The sequence below is a fragment of the Gorilla gorilla genome, chromosome 2 (assembly GCF_029281585.2).
Source record: "Gorilla gorilla gorilla isolate KB3781 chromosome 2, NHGRI_mGorGor1-v2.1_pri, whole genome shotgun sequence".
Taxonomy (NCBI): domain Eukaryota; kingdom Metazoa; phylum Chordata; class Mammalia; order Primates; family Hominidae; genus Gorilla; species Gorilla gorilla.
The window spans coordinates 119,990,460-120,012,594 of NC_086017.1; the positions used below are offsets into that span (position 1 = coordinate 119,990,460).

Consider the following 22,135-nt stretch of genomic DNA (forward strand, 5'->3'; position numbering starts at 1 on the left):
CCTGAACACAAAACTTGGCACTTGGTGGGTGTTACCAAATTACAAGTGTTATAATTACTTGTACCACTAGTAATTTCCCCACGAATTTAGCCCTTAACCAGGCCCATGTGAGACTAAGAGGGGCAGGATGACCTCTACTCTGATACTACCTGGGAAAGAAGGCTAATCATTTCAGACATTCCAAGTCATTCTCCCGACCTCTCCAGGTATTCTGGAATTCTAGACAGTAATCCTCTGGACTTCAGAATATATTAATGCCAACCTCCAGAACCAAGAATGTTCTTCTTGTTGGCCTACCTGAATACATGCTGAAGAATTGTCCTGAGGACCCTGTGTCAGTCTGGGTACAGACATGCTATAGTTCAGTGGCACATGGTATGAGGTGTGTAAAAGCCACCAAACATTCTGCTTCTCTGAAACTAACTGGACCTCCTATGATGTGTTCCTATGAGGGGTTAGGCATTAGGTAAGGATATCCATAATGACAATCTTAGCTAACACTTATTGATTGTTTAGTATATGCTAGGTACTATGTTGTATACTTACATGCACAGCTTATTTAATATTTATAACAAAACAAGAAAGGTATTATTACTATGACCTGCATGTCACAGATGAGCAAATGTAAGTCTAAGGAGTTTTAAAAACCTGCCCAAGGTCACAGAGCTGATAGAGGGTACAGCTAGGATTATAACCCAAAGTTCTAAGTCTTGGTACAGACATGGTATAGCTCTGAACCAAATCCCATGTGTTCATTACACACTACATGAACTCACATGCATGGTTACCAGGTTCTGAGCATGGGAATAAACCACTGAACAGGCCAGGCATGGCTCCTGCCTTGGACAACATTATGTCATGGTAGGAGAAACAGACTGAAAGTAAACTAATACATAAGATCATTTCTGACTGAGTATTAAGTGAAGAAAACAAAACCAGGGTAATGCGATAGAGAATTAACAGGAATGTGGCCTGCAGACAGAATGATCAGGGAAGGCCACTAGCAGATGGTTAACATGAGATGGATTCAAATGATGAGGGGTCAGCCATGTGTGGGTGGAGTGTTCTAAGGGAGGAAGCGGGAAGAACAAGAAAAGGCCAAAGAGGTGCATAGGGCCAAATAATGTAAGGTCTTGGAAGAGATGCTGAGAGTACAAATTGTATTAAGTAATGGAAAATCACTGAGGGTTTTCAGCAGGAAAATGTACATTAAAAGAAAGAAAATCACTCAGGATGCTGTGTGGGGAATGGACTATAAAGGGGCAAGACTAGAGAATTTTTTAAAAACCCAGAAAGTACTGTAGTCGTTTTCTATGGGTCAAGATTGATCTAGCTCCGTTTGAACAACGGATAGATTCTACTTTTAGTCATCTTCCTTCTACTTTATTACTACTTGATGCTACTATGTAACTGAAGTGTGAGTTCCTCCTGAAGGTCTGAATATCCGTCACTTGTCTGTGTTTCAAACATTTTGTTCATGACCCATATAAAAAGAGTTGCTTCTTTTCGTAAGGAATTCCCTTAGAATATATCACATATATTCTGTCATTTATTTTAGGAATTCAAAAAAATGAACTTAATATTCAGGCTAGAAGTGAAAAATTACTTTTTTCAGCATGGGTTTTTTCTGTTGTTGTTACAAACTCTTCTTTCTCATTTAAACAATAAAAGACCAAGAATACTTTTAATCAAAATGACCTGGAAAAATCAAAATCATCCGAAGTCAGAACAAAACTGGGTGAAACAGTCTTTCTAAACTTGCTAATACTCTTCAACTATTCAGACCAAGGGGAAACTTCAGAGCTGAAATAAGATATTTGCCATACCTCATATCTTCAGCTTCTATCAGCAAATCAATATTTGAGCATACTGATGCATCCTTTCCTCAGTTGTGGAACTGACCATGGCAGTTCCATATTACTTGAACTCTCACCATTTTTTAAATCTAGTGGTCAAAAACCCTGGCTTGTGGAACACACCATGTTTAAAGAATTCAGAAATACAATATCTAAAACAACCCAATGCCCTCAGATGGAATCACATTTCAATTTCACAGCACACAGACACTGTATACCTATAATGTGCTGGCTTTGTGCTAACCTTGAATACACAAAGATAAGTCATGAAATATATTGTAGATGTATTCTTTATGATGGGAACATTCATTTGAAGCAAGTAAAGCTTTCAAAATGCAGAGGAAAAAACAAGGCTAAAAACAAGGAGAGGACACCTCTACCTCAAGGTTAAGCAAAATTAAAAATAGCCTACAGGCACAGGAAACTGCCTGGGGCTCTCACAAGCAATACCTAAAGGATGAGCTAAAAACAATCTCAGAGTCTATTCAGTGACTATTTGTTTTCCATTCATTCCCAGATGCTTATTTCTTACAATCAGTAACATTTGCCTTTCATTTTTCTGACAATATTAATATACATTTACTTTTTGTCTTGGTTTAGATGGTTACAATAAATTTACTCTGCCAGCTGGGATACTTAAACCTAAAAAGTTCAACAAAAAGTCTGGGGCTTATTTTCCTTAATAGCTCCATACCTGTTTTTGCATAGATAGCTCAATTTATTTTTATTTATTTTGTAGGTTTTCAGACTGTTTCCTTTAACAGCCAGTTAGGTATCTAGATAATTAACTTACCAGGGCTCATGCCACATCCATCATCCAGGAAACACAACATGAATCCCCCCTGCAGTTTTTCATTATCCACTGTAAGAGAAAGCAGTTATTACTAATAAACATAGGGCTTAATTTGTTAGTCAGAAAGCCATGCTGCTAGAATAATTATTCGTCTTCCTCCAATGCAGCCACAGAGTGACAGAGTTATGGCACAAAGATGGAGCCTAGAGTGGAGTCTTGGCTACAGCTTCACAAGAAACTGCAGGGGAAAAATAATCATGCAACATAAAGGCTTTAAATTAACACAAAACATCTACATGTGAAAAAATTATGTATACAGCAGGACATGTTCTGCTCTGCAACTGGACTAGTCCTTTAAATGTCAGGAATTTCCTCTCTGTGGGGAGGGAAAAAGGTAAATGGTGAAGTGACCCCAGGATCCTTTGCTCAAACTGACCAACCTTTGTGCCCTTCCACCAAAGCACAATTATAAAATAAATCTAGGCCATTCTTATTAAATCCATCAGGCTCCCTTCTAAGTAGTTAATTCTCATAAGAGCCATTTGTGAGTGCGTCTCCATGGGAGCAAATACTTACCTCTTCAAGACGCACTTAATTTTTGAAAATGGCTAAGTTATTTGAAATCAATTTTGATGATTTGAAGATATCATTAAATTACATAACATAATCTTTGGTTTACAAAAATGTTGGAGGTAGGCTGGGTGTGGTGACTCATGCCTGTAATCGCAGAACTTTGGGAGGCTAAGGCAAGAGGATCACTTGAGGCCAGGGGTTCAAGACCAGCCTGCCCAAGGTAGTAAGACTTTGTCTCTAAAATAAATAAATAAAGTTAAAGCTGTAACTAAAACTAATGAGACTAATTTTAGTCCCCAGTTTGTAAACTGGCCCTGAAAATAATTTCAGTAGTTGGACATAGGAGTTCTAGCACATTTCTCTTTCTTAAATGACAGTGTTATTCAGGAATAATTTATGCACAATAAACTGCACATGTTTAAAGTGCACAATTTGACAAATTTTAACACACACACACACACACACACACGTATGAAATCATAACCACAGTCACAGCAGCGAACATATCCACACCTCAAATGTTTCCTCCTGACCCTTTGTAAATCCTCCCTTAGGACCCTTCCATGTCCCATCACCCTCACCTTACCCTCAAGCAATCACTGATATGCTTTCTGTCCCCATAGATTCATTTCCAGCACATTTATTAAGTCAACTTCTCTGTTCAAAAGTCACTTAGAGACTGGATGTGGTAGCTCACGCCTGTAATCCCAGCACTTTGGGAGGCCAAGGAGGGAGGATGGCTTGAGCCCAGGAGTTCAAGATCAGCCTGGCCAACATAGTGAGACCTTATGGCCACTAAAAATTAAAAATAAAAAAATAGGCTGGGCACGATGGCTCATGCCTGTAATCCCAGCACTTCGGGAGGCCAAGGTGGGCGGATCACGAGGTCGAGAGATTGAGACCATCCTGGCCAACATGTTGAAACCCTGCCTCTACTAAAAATACAAAAATTAGCTGGGTGTGGTGGCGCGTGCCTGTAGTCCCAGCTACTCTGGAGGCTAAGGCAGGAGAATCTCTTGAACCCGGGAGGCAGAGGTTGCAGTGAGCCCAGATCACACCACTGCACTCCAGCCTGGGCGACAGAGCGAAACTCCATCTCAAAAAAAATAGCCAGGCATGGTGGCACATGCCTCTAGTCTTGGCCACTTGGGAGGCTGGAACAGGAGGATCACTTGAGCCTAGGACTTCAAGTTTGCAGTAAGCTATGATCACACCACTGCACTCCAGCCTGGGCAACAGAGAGAGACCCTGTCTCAAAAAAAAAAAAAAAAAAGTCACCTAGAATTAACATTTTAAAAAGTAAGTAAGTTTCAAGATAGCCCATGAATACATACTTATAAAACATACTTAATCTTTCTGGGTTTATAATTTCATGGTGATGTGCCCACTTCTAATCCCCCCTTCCCTCCAATTTACTTCTTTGTCCGTAAACTTTTAGGATCCGGACTACCATTTCATTTTCCCAGTTCCTTCTCTCTACCTAGTCCTATGGTCTGCTTACCTCAACTTCTGTGTCAGGACATTCCTCCTTTCCCCTTTTAAGGTACTTGTTCTGTTTAATCCTCCCTCAAAGGCTGATATTTCCTCACTGTTTAATGAGGGGAATCCAACTCTGTTGAGTTCTCTGCATAAGGCAGTAGCTCTCAATCTTGGTTGCACATTGAAATCAACTAGAGATATTCTAATGTAACTGGTCTTGGATAGGGTTCAGAAATTGGTATTTTCTCGTAAAATTTCCCTCAGTTATTCTAATGTTCATCCAGGATTGGGAATCACCTGATGCAAAACCAGGTTCAGCCTCGGGCAGCTCTGCATGGTAGCCACAGCTGATTTGCACTTCTTTGTAAATATCTCTCCTGGAAGGAGCTTGCAGAAAGAAGGGTATTCCTTCAGTAAACGGCTGGGAAAGACCAAAGATTCCCAGCAGACATATACTACAGTATCTCCTTTTTTTGTAAATCCATATTAGGAATCAGAGACAAACAAGTATAGCCTCAAAATTTAATAATCCCCCATTATCCACTCTGAAACCTGGCCTTGTTTATTTCAATTCCTTAAAACTAAGAATTTCAGGTATATTTTATCACCTGTTAATTACGCGTGTCCAAAACAAAACAAATACCTCCTCCCACGTTACACTTTCTCCTCCTCCTTGTTTACTGTTCAATAAATGGCATCACCCTGCCCCTAGGCTTCAGCCGTGCAAGTCAAAACCTCGGATCATCATTATGTTCTCCATCTCCTCACCCCTCACACGGGCAACCATCTGGTCCTCTCAATTTCACTGCCTTAATGACTCCCATTTGACCACTTTCTCTATCCCCAGTATACTGCCTGGGGATACAGACACCATCTCCTTTCTGGATCACAACAGCGCCCTACCTTCTTGCTCTCCCTACAGTCACAGGGTGCAGCCAGTCTTCCGTCAGTCGTGCATTTCACTGCTCTCCTGCTTAAAACCTCTCCATAGCTTCCCAATGCTCTCAGGATAAAATCCAACCACCTAACAAATCTTGTTTGCCCTCCATGACCGGGCCATCTGGATAACTCTCCAAGCTCATTTCTTGTCTTTCCCTCACCTGCCCATACTGCCACCTTCCACTCCTGCACAAACACTCCCCTTGAACAAATCTTAAACATCTCAAACATTTTTTCTACATTCTCTCCATATTCCAGTTGCTGCACATAATGCCATTCCACCCTTTCCACGCTTCACTCACCAGGCGAATGCCTATTTTCTCTTTCAATTAGTTCATATCAGACTTCTTTTAGGAAGCCTTTCCTAATCCTTCCATGTCATTAGTGCCCATAATTAATGACCCCTTTATCTCTGTTTTTGTACCTTTGTAGTATATTAAAATACCTGTTCGTGTATCTATTTGTCTTTTGGACCAATGGTTCCTACACTTTTTTGGAACACAGTTACCTCAGAGATATAAGGAAAGCTATGGACCCTCTACCCACCAAAGTACAGCTACATACTACATTTTTCATGGGCTCCACACTAAAATGCCAGTTCCTTAAGAGTGTAAACGCAGCACCTAGCCCAGTGCCTGGCATTTAGTAAGCACTAAAAAAAAGTACCGAATGCATATCCATGTTTACTGGAACTAATACACACAAACGTATAAAACACCACGGGAAACATATTTCATTTGAATTTTATAGCCTTCAAATTAATTAGTTGACAGAAATTTAAGATTGACAATAATTCAAGGCCACAGTAAATAATCTGAAAACTAGTCCAATCTTAGATTAACTCTGTATCCCCAGAATAATCCTATGTATTGATGCATAAGCATTGTCCCTGCTTTTTTTATCCATTTTTTAAAGAAAATCAGTTTGCTAGGTTGATAGCCATAAGATGGCTTGCCTCAATAAAAAATGAACAGGTAAATCAATAAAAACATGAATAGGTAATTTTAAGCTAAACTGAACTATAAGTTCAGTTTTTCACAAAACATACATAAACACAAAAAAGAAGTAAGTGCCAGCCATGCCTGGTGGCTCATGCCAGTAATCCCAGCACTTTGGGAGGCTGAGGCAGAGGGAATCACTTGAGGTCAGGAGTTTGCAGCCTGGCCAACATGATGAAATCCCGTCTCTACTAAAAATACAAAACTTAGCCGGGTGTGTGCCTGTAATCCCAGCTACTGGAAAGGCAGAGGCAGGAGAATTGCTTGAACCTGGGAAGCGGAGGTTGCAATGAGCCGAGATGGTGCCACTGCACTCCAGCCTGGGCAACAGAGTGAGACTCCATCTCGAAAAAAAAAAAGAAGTGCCACTTTAATCTCAACAAACTTTGTTTGTTTATGAAGATAAACTGAGTACTTAGAGAAAGCAGGGTGAAATAAACACTCTCATTCCCTGCTGGTCTCCAGTCACAAACCCCAAAGAACATAATGCGTGGATTCTGATTACATTTGTTATATTTTGTGACTATGGACAAGTCTTCTCAACCCTCCATCAATTGTGCATGTGCTCTGAATGAAATGCAGCTTACATCTGTCTCTCCTCCTCCATTTCTAGTACTACTGCCCTATTATAATTCTCATGAAATCTTGCCTAGGTAATTCCCACAGCCATACCTCCCTGCTATCCTTGCTTTCATACTTCTCCAGACTCTCTTGTAAGGTATTTCTGGAATGAGTATCTTTCTTTAAAAAAGAAAAGAGCTCAGCCAGGCGCGGTGGCTCAAGCCTGTAATCCCAGCACTTTGCGAGGCCGAGGCGGGCAGATCACAAGGTCAGGAGATCAAGACCATCCTGGCTAACATGGTGAAACCCCGGCTCTACTAAAAATACAAAAAAAAATTAGCCGGGCATGGTGGCGGGCACCTGTAGTCCCAGCTACTCGGTAGGCTGAGGCAGGAGAATGGTGTGAACCCGGGAGGCAGAGCTTGCAGTGAGCCGAGCTCTCGCCACTGCACTCCAGCCTGGGCGACAGAGCGAGACTCCGTCTCAAAAAAAAAAAAAAAAAAAAAAAAGACCACATGTCTACTTAGAAAACTGGCACTGCTCAAAGTTCTTCAGTGGTCCACTGACTGCAGAAAAAACCTTGGTATGGTATTGAAGATGCTCATTCATTTGGTTCTGACACTTAGTGCGAGTCAACCGAGCCTCAGCATTGTTCCCTGAGTGCTTTTTCACCAGACATCTGTGTGGCTCCCTCCCTTTCATCATTCAGGTCTTTGCTTGTGTGTTAGCTATTTAAAGAAACCCTCTTAGACCACCCATGAAAAGCTGTATACCCCTTCCATGGCTCTCTGTTCTCTTATCCTGCTTTATTTTTTTCCCTTTTAGCACTTATCATTGCCTTGTATATTACATATTTGTTCATTTCTGTATTGTCTATCTCTCCCCATTAGGATACATGTTCCAGGGGAACACAGACCTCAACATTTTTCTCAGTGCACTATCCCCAGTACCTAGAATAATAGACAACAAATTATTACTGAATAAATTAATGAATCTGTGAACTAGCCTATCTCCATTTGTTTTCTCATAATTATTACCTAGACAGGAATATTCTTTTCTTTCTGGAGTATCTGACAAAAATCACATTCATATTTCAAGCTCTAGCCCCTTAATATGAGGCATAATTTCTTCTTTCTCTGTATTCCCACCATACTCTGAGTCTCTCCTACGCAAGAGTGTTCATCTTATTTTACTCTATTGGATATGGAAGGGAAGATGACTTTTTCTCACTAGAAAGGCCCTATTCTGTGCCTTCACTCACTTTTCCCCTGTGGAGGTTAGCTCACTCACCTACTGGTCACTTAGGGAAGAATAAACTGGGGAGGCTCAGTTCTGACCCTGCATTTTCCTCCTAGGAGAGAGCTGCCTGCAGAGCGCGTGAGTCCTGATCCCTTGTCCCAGGGCAGAAGAGTTTCAGAGGAAGCCCAACTCCACTGGGCGGGTGAGTCCACGTGATCCCGGGGTCTGACCTGCAAGTCCATTTGCTCTCTCACACTAAGCTACATACTCCAGCCTAACATTTATCAGCAATAAAGGCTGACTCTTTTTCTATTTCTCAAGTTTTTCAGGACCTGGAGAGGAGAAGGAGATGAAGAGTGTCATTTATTGTTTCCTCAGTTATCTCAAGAGGTCCACGTCTATCTCTCTCATGAAGCGTAAGCACTCCTCTGACTCAGAACACTCAGTTAACTGAGGTGCTTTTTAAACAGAGATATGGATTTAGATCATGGAGCATATCCTCTCACCCGTGACCAGTAGCCAATATTGCAGAACAGCTGACAGAAATGTGGTAGGGATGCCGCGTGACTACCTGGGCATTACTCTACAGAGCTGGATCACAGAACCTAACTTCATTAGCATCATAGTCTAATGAGATAACTAATGAGTGCAATAAATACTTGATGACTACAAATAAAGTCAGCAAAGAAAACAGATTTGGTTTGGATTTTCTAGCCCTCATACCGCACATTCACGTACACACTTTGAAACTACTAAGTTGGGAATGATGTATGCTTAATTATGAATAACCGTTAATTTAATATACTTTTTAAAAATAAAACTGTTTCTCATGGCAGGCAAATTGAGTGCTCCAAATCACTCTGATACATTCACAAAACTCTGGAAGACCTAATTTTGTAAATGGGTCCTTTAGCACACAATTTGACTCTCAGAGTATACTCTCCTCACCCTGGCTCCCCACAGGGTCACTGTACCCACAAAGCACTTAGATTACATTAAAATTCTATAGAATGTGGTTTTATTTCATGAAATAAAATACAAGCAAAATAACTACAGTCTTTCCATTAGAAGAAAATAAAAGAAGAAAGCAAATCTGCTCACCTGAAAAGACATCAAGTCTTTCAGCCCCTGCATCTCTGGAAACAATATAAAAATATTATTTCTTCAATATGAAATGAATTGCTTATATAAGGTATAACCTATTGTCAGATATCAAACAATACAAAAATCCACTTAAATTGCTTCAAAATCAATTTCTAAAACGTTTCACTGTGCTATTATATCATAAGACCTATGATTAGTCATAATTTGAGAATATGAAAAAGACTGCAACTCAGAAAGGTGAAAGAAGAGATGGAATTTAGTGGGAATTACACAAAAAACTAACAAAATGGATATAATTTAAAAAAAAAAAAAAAAGCTGGCTGGCAAATAATCCAGAAGTCATGGAATGTTTTTCATATTTTAGTTCAAAAAAAAAAGAAAAATCAAATTACTAGGTAATAGTGTACTATAAGAAGACATTTTAAAGAACATACATGGAAGGAAACAAATCAAAATGTTAATAGGAGTTTTCTCTTTGTTAGAGGTTGGAAAACTATAGCCACGGACCAAAATGGCCCATCAACTGTTTGTAAATAAAGTGTTATTGGAACTCAATCATGCCCATTCATTACATAGTATCTAAGGTTGCCTCAGCACTACAGTGGCAGAGTTGAGTAGTTTCAAAGGAGACCCCATATCCCACAGAGGTGAAAATATTTACCATCTGGTCTTTTACAGAAAAGGATGCTGACTCCTCTTCTAGGTGATGAGAGTACTGATGAAGATTGTTTTAAAAAAAATTCTCCATTTTCTAAAATTCACAGATATTATTTTTGTATTTTTTTACAATTATTTTTAAAAGTAAAATTTTTAATAGAAAAGAAGAAAGGGCCAGAAGACTCTGGCTTCAATATCGAGGGTGTGAGAGAAAGGAGGAAGGCATAGGCAAGGAAGACTTAGCTGATGAGGAAGAAGGTAAGTTAAGGCAGGGAGGAGTCTAAAAGGAAGCTCAGTGCAACAACAGCAACTACGTAACTCTGGTGGGGAAACCTGAGCGTCTCTCAAAAGTTCCATCAGTTCTAAACCCAAAACTCCCAGACAAATCTGAGTAGGTACACTGTACTTGCTCCACAGGCCTAGAAGTTAGTCCCATATGGCTCCTTCCTCTAGCCAATTGCTGCTTCTCAGCCCTCCCTATATAGACACTCTGGAGTTACCACTGCCATTTCTTGAGCACCTCCCATGTATCAAGTAAGCACTGAATGGTGTATTTTTGAAAATTCTCTTCCGATCCTTACCATAGTTCCATAACACATAGGTATCAATATCTCCATTATATAATCATGCATTATACAAAGTACCATGTACACAATAAATGTTTAATAAATGCCACTGTACTGAAATGTAAGTTTTTAAAGAGGTAGTTTTTTCATGCAGCACTTCCACGGATTAAGGCATAAAATAATTCACCTTTATCATATATTAAGACATTTTATAATAATCTTTGTTCTTTAGCCCAGGATACTTCCTTTCTGAAGAGCTATTGTATTAGGAAGAGGACCCTAACAAATCCTTCCTATATCACCACATATTCTTCTTCTCTCTCTACAATATTCTTTTAATATCTTTCAGTTCTAATTTTTAAAACTACAGGAAATCATTAAAATATTGAATACAATGATATAAAAGAATTTCTTAGAATAACATGGGGACTTCATAAAGTTCTCCTTCATAAGACCAACTGAGTATCTTAAGTCTGTTAAATAGCTTCTTTTGATGTCAAATACTAGCATTTAAGCAATGGTGGAAAACTCAAACGTCCATGAAGAAAGAGGGACTGAAGGGTTGAGGCTGTCCACGGGGGAAAACTGGAAATGAGGCAAAGCTGAAGGCACAGGCTGGTCCCAAGAGAGCACCTGCTACTCACCTCCAGCCCCTGATCCCGTGGAGGAATGTGGCCTTGAGGTTGCTACTTCTCCTAATCTTTCAAGGAAGGCAGAGGGCCCAAATTTTTTATTTGATATCTCCAATATCTTAAACCTTATAAACAATTCCTTTTTTCTCCCTTCCTTTTCTTTATAAACACTGTGCAAACTTTCACTATGAGCCAAACACACATAAGACAGGCTGGACCTGGTCAAGAGGCTGCCAGCTTACAAATGCTGCTCTAAGAATTAGTTTATCGATCACATTTCTCTCAGTCCCCTGAGTCTGAAGTCAATCTTTCTTTCCCAATCAACCTCTACTACATAAAATGTTTCTTTTGTTCTACTTCTTCCACATTCTGATTTTACTTGTCCTCCTTTGTTGAATGAATGAAAGAAACAACTTCAAAGGAGAAAAGACAGTTGGAAAAATAGACAAATGTGTTCTTTCAGACTTGCAGATGTCAAGTTGCTGAAAGTGGACCCATTCAGTAGGAGGCAGGACCGACGACATAGGAGGAGCCTTGCTTCCAAGCTCTGAGCAGCAGCAACAGTAGCAACCCTAAGCTCCTTTAGGGAAGCTAATCAAAAGTGTTTATCTTTCTTAGCTTCATCCTTATTAGCTCCTTCCAAGCTGAGTTCATGGCTCTGAACAAGACTTTATTCTTTTTCTCTACTTCCCTCCCTTTTTATGATTCCATTAGCTCAACAGAGAGAGTTTCCTAAAAGGAGGAGATAACGACTTTCTACTTAGCGCCGGGCAGGAAATTCTGGATGGCTGGTTAATTGACTACACTTTGTGGTCACACTCTCAGAAGGGTTATCTCCCATCTAAGGCAAAAAATGGGGAACAAATGCAAAAAAAGCTAAAATACTGTTATCAACCAGTGGCAGGGAATTTAGGCTCCTACTGAGATCCTTGATCTAACAACTGCATATTACTTCCTGGATGGACTTTGCTTTCTAAGCAAAAGGTAGGAAAAAATCTTCTGTTATAGGGAATACCAATATAAAACACGTCAAATGCTTTATTCAATTTAACTGAAAAAAAAAAAAAATGAAGCCCCTCACAAGCTCCCACAAATACACTACTGAGCAGAACTTAAACTGTCTAACGGGTTCCTTAATCATTAATACATTTATTAGAGGCAGTAAAATACGACAGTGAGGTTCTGCAGCCAGACTGCCCAAATTTGAATGCCAGCTCTGCCAAATATGAATTATGTGACTTTGAATAAATCATCCAATCTCTCTATGCATCAATTTCCACACATGTAGAACTAGGATATTAATTCCCATCTCAGAGTGTAGATATAAGGATGCATGACATAATGCTCATATATAAACTGTTTATGTATGTCTGATATATAGTAAGAGATCAACAAGTTAGCTATTTTCTTAACTATACAATTTGCTTCTACGCAGACTTCAATAAATGCCCAAATACATGTGTAAATTCTCAAGACAAGTATACAGACATATAATTCAAAAAATATCTAAATGAATATGTACTATTAAATGGTTATTAACATAAAAACAGACTTCAAGTTTGATCATAAATTAAAATTAAATAAAGGTGAATAATTATTTCTCTCAACTATCCTTTTTCCTAGAACACCTTGATTTTATAGGAAATCAAGTCACAAAACATTCCAGATGGGAAAATATGACATGATCTTTTTATCTTCCCATGTAATTAGACAAGAGTTATGTCATGAAATTCCCTCAGTAACTGTTGTTCACAGATAAACCTTACCTTGCATTATCCAGCAATTCAGCCAGTGCTCCAAAAAGGAAACTGTGAGTGGTGCTGATGAAGAAATAAAGAGAAAACAAAAAGTTAAACCAGGTGTGTAATCAATGTAAAAGCTTTAAGATTCTTGCAGACAAACGTTCTCCAGTTCCAGACATCTAGTGAATTAAGAAGTTACTCTAGAAACAACTCTCTCAGCACGGTCAAGATTCGGAACTAGATACCCTCCATTATGAAGCGAGGGTTAAAAACACTTTTGCCAAAATATCCTGTCCACTTCTAATAAAATAAAAATTTAAGGGCCTTAGTATCTATCATTGAAATAAACTTTGACCTTTTAATATCACTTTATAAGCATGTTTTCAAGTGAGGTTTTTCCCAGAGGATTTTTCATTAAAATTCTATTATTTAAAGACAAGATATTTCTGAAGAATACTGATCAAAATCCTTGCCTACTAAAAGGCCATAAGGCTCCATGTGCAGGCAAAGGAACTGGCAGGAAGCCCTTGCGTGCCTCACCAATCTGTATTTTTCCGCGGAATCTTTCCACCGCTGAAAAGCCTGCTCCTTAATTAACCTTAAAAATGGCCTCAGGTCACTTTCTCCTGTACCCTCGAATGCCAGGTCCTCGGTAACAGAATGCTCCAGACAGCCTTCAGTATTTACAACATTTTGGAGGTTGCACAGTTATCTGAGGGTGGAATCACACTAGCTTAAGGCTCCCATGCTTGCTTCTCATGTCCTGATGCGGCATATTTCAATCAGCAACCTTATAACAACATTAAGGGAATATTCAGCATGCAATTTTCTTTCTATATTTAGTAAACAGGTAACAGAAGCAAGAGAGCCTCATTTATCAAAAATACATCTGCTCTTCTATACAAGAGAAAGCATCATCTGCAACCTCAGGCCACAGGACAACACTTTAGTTTAAAATGTATTTTTAAAACACACACACACACACACAGAGAGAGAGAGAGAATATATCCCCACATTTTGGAGTTTCAAACACAGAGGACGATTAAAAGTCTCATGAGTCAAGTAAGCTTTAAATTTTGTAATTAAGAAAAAAAAACTACTAAAATGTTATTGTTACAAAAAGATGTCCTTCACCCAAAAGAAAGCCATTATAAAAATGTAAAATGGTGTAAAAGAGAAATACGATATGCTTTACAAAATCAGGACTTTAAATCACAAGCCCTTCTAGGAAATTTAAAGTACATGATTCAATATACAAAAATTCAATACATAAACAATCCTTTAGAAAAGCAACTGCAGTAATTCTGACCAAAAATGTCGTATGAATTTCTGCACTAGCTCATTCAAGAGATTGTCACTGACTGCCTACCATGTGCCAATGTGTACAGGCAGGGTCTTGGATGTCCTGGAGCTCAAGCTGGTGGGGTACACGGAAAACACACAAGTAAACAAACTTATGAAGATGATATTACAGATTTTGACTGAGTGCTAACTTCGTAGTAGTGATGGGAAAGAGTAACTGGTGAGGAGGGGCATGGTGGTAGGGAAAGCACCTCTTGGTAAAAGGTATTTAAACTGAGTCCTGAAGGATGAGAGAATTCACTCCCTTGCAGAGTACGGTAGAAACTTTTTACCAAGAGCAAGAGATACAAAGACCCTCGAAGCAGAAAAAGAGCTAAGGAGACCAGTGAGCTCCGCTTATGGTAAAATGGGGAGAACAGGTTGAGATGAGGGCATGGCTGGGTCATGCAGGGCTTCCTAGCCCATAGAGAAGAGCTTGTACTTGGCTGACATACAACTGGAAACCACTGTAGTGTTTTAAGAAAAGGGGCGTAAGTTGGTTTACATTTTAAAAAGCTCACTCTGGCAGCTTTCCAGGAAAATGGACCATCTAGCAGCCAGAATGGGAAGCAAAGAACCCAGTTAAGAGGCTGTCTGGAATAGTCTGGACAAGGCACAGTTGGTGGCTTGCACTAAAGTCAGTGGCAGTGGAGACAGAGAGAAATGGATGATTTGAAACATATTTAGAGAAAGCATGCACTCTGGATTGGACATAGAGGTAAAGGGAGAAATTTAAAAATCACTCCTTTTGCAGTAGGAAGTCTCAAACAAAAATCTACCTGGGCTGAGCTCAGTGGCTCATGACTGTAATCCCAGCACTCTGGGAGGCCGAAGTGGGAGGATCACTTGAGCTCAGGAGTTCAAGGCCAGCCTGAGCAACAGAGCCAGACCCCATCTCTACTAAAAATTAAAAAAAAAAAAGAATTAGCCGGGCATAGGGGTGCATGCCTGTAGTCCCAGCTACTCGGAAGGCTGAGGCTGGAGGATCACTTGAGCCCTGGAGTTCAAGGCTACAGAGAACTATGATCATATCACTGCATACCAGCCTGGGCCACAGAGCAAGACCCTGTCTCCAAATCCAACCAACCAATCTAGCTGGAGGAGCTGAGAAGTCTTCCATTTGTATCTAATTTTGTTGTTACTCCATGTCGCTGTCACTTAAGTTACTACACCACCAGTTGAAAATGGGACTGGGGAAGTGGCTACCACAGGGTGGTTTGGGGGAATGGAGGTTGTGAAGCAGTAGCCACAAAATCCATATAAAACTGAGGCTGAGGAATTTTTCTGAGATAAAATTCACAGTCCTTCCAGCACTGCCCTGAGCATTTTTCTTAAACTCACTCGAAACTATTATTTCTTTATTTGTCTTCCACCTCAGCTACCTTTTAACTTTTTGTTCCACCTTTTCCAGCTTGACATCATTCTCTATAGAGAGATAAAAACTGAGTACCTGCTGAATATTGCCTGTTTAACTCTGCTATGTTAAAATTATACAGTCTGTCCCACACAGCAAGGCTGGCCTTCCCTGGCTTTCTTTATACCTCCATTTCTGTGGTTTCAAATTTGGTACATCCCTGATATCAGTCCCCATATTTAGTAAATCCAAATTACCAAAAGATGTCAAAAAAAAAAAAAGAAAAAAGAAACATAAAGAAAAACCCGGACGTTCCACTGTGAATTAAATAGCACTAACTGCTATAATTTGCTGTATGGGAAATGGCAGATGAGAGAAAAAACCTCTGTCATTCCCCTCTGCAATCTGAGTATCTGAAATGACACCTGAGAAGCTCTAAAAGGCAGACAGGCATGGCAGAGAAGAAGAAATGACCAAATAACTAAAAGGTGAGATTCCTATCCTTAGAGAGGTTACATTTTTGAAAAGACTCAGGAGGCCATAGAGTTTGAAATCAATATATGCAAATTACTCTGTTTGAAGGGCAACTTTAATGTTTAAATTGTCAGTGTGTTAGGCAGACTAAGGTTAGGCAGGATTGGTAGAATCACAGTTCTGCTGACCAACAATTAAACAGTTGTGTTAAATGATAAATGTAGGGCCTTCCAACCACTTGGTGTTCACTGAAGAGCACCTAAAGGGTTCAGCCTGGCCCAGAATATATCTTTATTATGCTTTCATCGTTTTAAAAAAGCCTATACAGCTCAAATAAATAAATAAATCCATAAATCAAGTTCACTTGCTGAGTATTCCTCAGGGGACGGGCAAAAACTTTCTTCATGGCGGGCGCAGAGACCCTCCCCAACCCCCACCCCACCTCGGCACTCACGAGTTGGCGTGGATGAAATCCAGACGCAGCTGGGCCCGCCGAAGCGCAGGGTACCTGTCGTCCATGCCCTCGAACACGACCCGCGCAACTCAAGGGGACAAGGACACCTGACCGACAGCCGTTCGCCTGCGCCCGCGCCCACACCCACGCCCACGCTCACGCGCAGAGGGCGGGTTCAGCAAACACGTGCTCCTCCTTGCGGCGGGATCGCGAAGCTCCCCCTGCGTCGTCGACTCAGTTGTCTCGCGAGGTTTGTTGCTTGGTCTTGGAGCCGCAATTTGAGAATGACGCATCTGAGCTAGAGTCTCCTGGAATTGAGGTTTATGTAACTTTTTCAGACGGTTGTTCCCCACCCTGCTCCCCTCAATCACTCCCCAGCTGGAAAATGGAGCCCAAAACTGGGATTAAAATTTGATTCGAAATGATTACGTATTCACACAAGATGGTGGGGGAACGTGGGCGGCAAGGCAGGACAGTGCGGGGAAGGTGAGTGGGTAGTTCTCTTTGCTTGTCCATTGTGTTACATAGAACTAGAGTTAAGAGTGCTCTGTCCTGTAATCCTAGCACTTACCTTCCTGTGTCTCTTGAGTTGATCATGTTTTTTCTATTTGGAGGAAAAAATGAAAAACAAAAGTGACAAGCCGGAGAGAAAACAAAAGGAATAACTAAAGACAATCAGAACAGAATTTGGACTTTAATATAGCGGCTTGTCCCTAGGTGAGAATAGCTGCCCCCACCTGAATGGATCACTAACCTTTTTTACCTGTCAGCTGACATGCGACTATTGCACTTGCTGGCCTGGCTCAATGCCTAGATATTCGGTATTGCTCCAAAAGATAGAACTAGGCAGGTAGAAGGTAGGGGTGCGGGGTTGGGGCGGGTAGATAAATATGAGGAAGGACTGCACAGATGTGTAGAACAGCTGTGTAAATAAATGGTGTTTCTCTACTCACAAAGCCCTGAGTTCTTAAGTCACCAAAACCCAAGCTGATTCAATGTCTTTTGACTTGGAAACCAAGGTAGTTCAATAATACTCAGCAAAGATTTTACATGATAGTCATGAAGTCAGAAACAAACATCTATTAAATAAAGAATTTGAACTAGATGTGTTTGTAATTTCCAGGCATCATACAGGCAGTGAAGCTCTCAGAAAAGAAAAAAAAAATAGTTTTGGAGTAGTCATTCTACTTCCAAAGAGAGGAGTTTATCAACTACTACATTTATGGGAATCAGGAGAGGAAGAGAGAATTTGAATGGCAACCCGAAGGAACATGATGTTCTAATTTCAAAACTGGAAGTAAACATAAACATTTCAAGTAATTTTCCTGATTGCATTTTTGTTTTAACAGTGGCTGATGTGGTGATGTTTTGACAGCAAAATTCTCTTTACTAAGCAACTTGAGCGATCTTTCCAATTTTTCCTTCTATAGAACTTCACAAATACGATATTTTATTTTCATTTTATGAGCAAGAAAAGCTTGACAAGTCTCTTCTGGATTTATTTTACTACCCAATTTCCAGCTGCTATCTCAAAGCAATTTACTATCGGAAGGGCACCGGAGCCACCAGCCTATAATTAGTAAAGGCTGTAATATCTAATTTTTATCAGAGGGAAGGGTGTGATTATTGCAGAAGCACTCCTTCTTATAATCTGAGCAGAGACTTCCTACAGTAAGTGGCCAGCCCCAAAGCACCAGACAGTACTGGTTAGCCTGGATGACAGGGACATAGAGAATCCATTAGATTGTTCTTAAAAAGAGGTCTGAAAGTCACTGCACAGAATCCACCAAAAGCCATTCCCCGCCTCCCCATTTCAACACTGTTTAGCCACTCTGCCATCATAAAGGCAAACCTTGTTTCTCCACAAGGAGTACTTTTGTGATTGCTTATTTCCGCCATATCCCTCAACCCTGCCTCAAGATTCATTTTAACATTATTTCATGGTAAAAAAAAAAAAAAAATACTGGGGGAGTGGCAGGGAGGGGAAATTTAAAATGAGAATGCCATTTGATCATCTAATGATTGGTACTGATTTTAAGGAAAGCCTGTTTGGGATAAAAGACTCTTCAGCTCTTCCTAACTTAACATTTCAGGTTTGTAAAATTCATATTGTAGTCACAAATAATGGCTCAAATCTTTCAGACTACACTTTCCCTCTCATTTAAACAGCTATTATGTGAACCAGCATTTCATTGCTCTTCACAAACATATTGAACTCAAGACAAATTTCATAAGCATAAAAAACTGATGTTTTGAACCTACCGACCATCCACAATGGTTTGCCATTTCTTAAGAACTAGAATTTGGAAGTGACATTGGCATACTATAATAAACACAGAAAGCAAATGCTATTAAATTGATGATATTAAAAGAGGCCAAGGACCCTCAATTGGCAATAGGAAAATACATCTGAAAACTTCTCACACTCTTTGCTTTGGCTTCCATATTTGTCTCCTCCAAAACTCATGTCAAAATTTAATCCTCAATATGGCAGTTTTGAGAGGTGGGGCCTTTAAGAGGTGATCGGGTCATGAGAGCTCTGCCCTCATGAATGGATTAATTCATTCATAGATTAATGAGTTATCATGTGAGTGGGACTGGTGGCTTTATGAGAAGATGAAGAGGGACCTGAACTAGCACATTCAGCCCCCTCTCATTATGTGATGTCCTGGGCCACCAGGGGACGCTGCAGAGAGTTTCCACCAGTAAGAAGGCCCCTACAAGATATGTCCCCTTGACTTTGAACTTGTGAGCCTCTATAACTATAAGAAATAAATTGCTTTTCTTTATAAATTACTCAGTTTTAGGTATTCTGTTATTAGCAACGTAAAGTGAACTAAGACACTCTTATTTTATTGCATTCATGTGAGACAATCTGATTAGTGTGTTTTTATCTCTCTCAATCTACTCCATGTTAGACAATGGTAGAGTTTTCATTGCATTAATCTAAGTTATTTATATTACTGGAAATCTTTATGTCCAGGTATGCAGCACAGTGGTAAGCACGTCTGAAAATTGTAGAAAAATACGAGGTCTTGAATTTGCCCAAATAGTAGTGATGGTATTAGAAGATTTAGAAAATAGGGTAGTCACTTTGGATTAGGTAACCTAATAGCCATTTCCAACTGTCTTATTTCCATCTCACAGCTGAAAGCTTGCTTTCCTGTACTCTTCTGTAGTGAGGGATGACCATTTGACCCAGTCTTCAGAAATAAGATAGATGTAAAAGTATGCTAAGTGGTTTCTAGAAAGGCTTTTGCTTTCTTATTAAAAGGCACAGGCAGGCCTGGCTCTATCTCCCTCCTGTGTGTCTGCCTTGAATACAAGCACAATACCTGATCTTTGGGTGTCATTTGCATCCTTGAGGAAAAAGTCAAGAAAATCACTTGAAGCTGCTACAAACATTCTCGAATTACTAAACCAAAACCAGCGATCTCTCACCTCCAGATTTTTTGTTGCAAAACAAAACTGAAGTTTAATCCTTATTTGTTTAAGTAATTAGAGTTAGCTTTTCTTTTACTTGGAGCCAAAGCTATTTTAACTGGTGTAGAGTAGCAAAGCATAATGCCAGAAAGCACCAGAAGTAAACATTCTTTTCATGGTTGGGCATCAGCAAAAGAATATTTATTATAAAGAGTGATATTTATGTTTTTTCTTGACAGAAGTGGTAAATGTGAATTGGCAGGAAGGAAGACACTGCAGATGGGAGCAGCCATTGGAACAAAAAGATAAAGGAAGGGGCAGGACATACGTGTATGGAATATAATAACTAGAATCACTAGCCTGAAGCACAGGAAGGGACAAGGTTGGCCAGGTAAAGAAGGAGAGCCTTGAAAGATGGGTTTGTGTTTCAGGGGTTTGCGTGTCAGTAAACAGGTTTATGTTTACTGTGATACATCATTTAGAGTCATTATTGGCTCATCTAGTGAATCAGCCATCTATTTGGTGAAAGCCAGCTCTGTGGTCATCCCAAGAGAGTAGAAAGAAAAACACCTGTTCTTGCATTCAAAAAAGTTATAGTTTAATAGAGGCAAATGTATCAGGTTTCAATCTAGGAAACAGAAACCATTCCAGGTACTTCAAGCACAACGAAATATAATATAGGGAAATGGATATTTATAAAACTTCTGGGAGGAATAGAAGGGCCAAAATCAGGGGCTCACCACTGGACAATTGAATTCAGGCAAACTTCATAAAGCTGCAGAGCATAGGGCAGCATCTGCTGATGCCACAGCTTTGTTGTCTCCAGTTACCTATGGGGATGGCTTCCAGATGGTAGAATGCTGAGCCTGGCCATTTCCTCTAAACCCTCACATCCCATGTTCTGCATGCTAGCAGCAAAGTATTGAAAAAGAGACAGAGACAGAGACAGAGACAGGGAGACAAAGAGACAGAGAGAGAGAGAAAGAGAGGAAGAAAAGCATCTGACTTCTGATTTATAGAACATAGTCTAGTTGGTAGAATCCTTTTTCACAACCAGAGCCTTGGTTGCTAAAACATCTAAATGCAGTTTCTAGTTTTTCATCCTCTCTTACAAGACAGACTGAAGAGAAAGTACACAGAGACAGAGGGAATTTCTACTGCATTAATAGGCTTTTAAGGCATCAATTAGAGCAGTAAGGTCTTAGAGGTTCTCTGAGAGAAGGCTGGTCTCCAAGGAGGGAGGCGGGTTAGGAAAGATCTCAAAGAAGCAATGAAATTTGAACAATGCCTTGAAAGACGAACTTACATTTGCCAGGAAAAAGAATCAGGATTGGCATTCTATGTAGACTGCCCAGTTTAAAAAAGAAAAAGTATGAAGCTGCGTGGGCATTCAGTAAGTAGCTCATTATGTCAGGAGTGTTTTGTGCAAAGTGGGGCAGGAGAAGAGGAAATGGAAGTTTAGATGGAACTTGAAAGGAAGTGGAACTCAGATCATGGTGAGTCCTGAATGCCATGCAGAAAAATTTGAAATGTATCTTGAAATGTATCTTGAAATGAGGCTTGGGAAACCAGACCCAAGCCTGCAGCAGTGGAGTACCATGAATGAATTTAGTCCTCATAAGGATCATTCTGGATGCATGTGGAGACTAGACTGGAGGAGTTCAAGACTAGAAGCAGAGAAGCCAGTTAGAAGAGTGTTGCAATAGAAAGTAAGAAACAGAACTCTTGAGCTGGGGAGAATATTGATATTAAACAAAGAAAAAGTGAATCGGATGCCCTGATAACTTATTTAGCTGGAAAGGTCATCCCTAAAAGACTTGAAGTAAAGTGAAGAAGAGATAATGGAGATAAGAACTAGAGTGGTGTGAATGTAAGGTCTTGATTAGGAAAACTTAGGAGCAGGCTTTTCTAAATGAGATCAACAGATAGGAAATGCATGGAGAAAATATG

The 22,135-nt window shown here is 39.9% G+C and overlaps 1 protein-coding gene and 1 long non-coding RNA gene across 3 annotated transcripts in view; one reads left to right on the top strand and one right to left on the bottom strand.

Annotated features, from left to right (window-relative positions):
• Window positions 1-17,254, bottom strand: part of MORC1 (MORC family CW-type zinc finger 1) — a 165,993-nt gene extending 148,739 nt beyond the window's left edge. The window contains exons 1-4 of one of the 2 annotated variants that reach the window (XM_004036029.5): window positions 16,763-17,254; window positions 13,164-13,217; window positions 9,540-9,574; window positions 2,650-2,718 (exon numbers count right to left, since the gene is read on the bottom strand). In XM_004036029.5, the coding sequence (XP_004036077.2) occupies window positions 2,650-2,718; window positions 9,540-9,574; window positions 13,164-13,217; window positions 16,763-16,827 (223 nt within the window). In that variant the 5' untranslated portion in view covers window positions 16,828-17,254. The remainder of the gene's footprint in view (window positions 1-2,649; window positions 2,719-9,539; window positions 9,575-13,163; window positions 13,218-16,762) is intronic. The other variant, XM_019023101.4, reaches the window with a different exon arrangement.
• On the top strand, window positions 279-9,131 carry LOC134758078 (uncharacterized). Its single transcript, XR_010132898.1, has 3 exons — window positions 279-382; window positions 8,555-8,640; window positions 8,760-9,131. It is a non-coding gene; the product is annotated as an uncharacterized lncRNA (long non-coding RNA).
• Window positions 17,255-22,135: the final 4,881 nt, after the last annotated feature.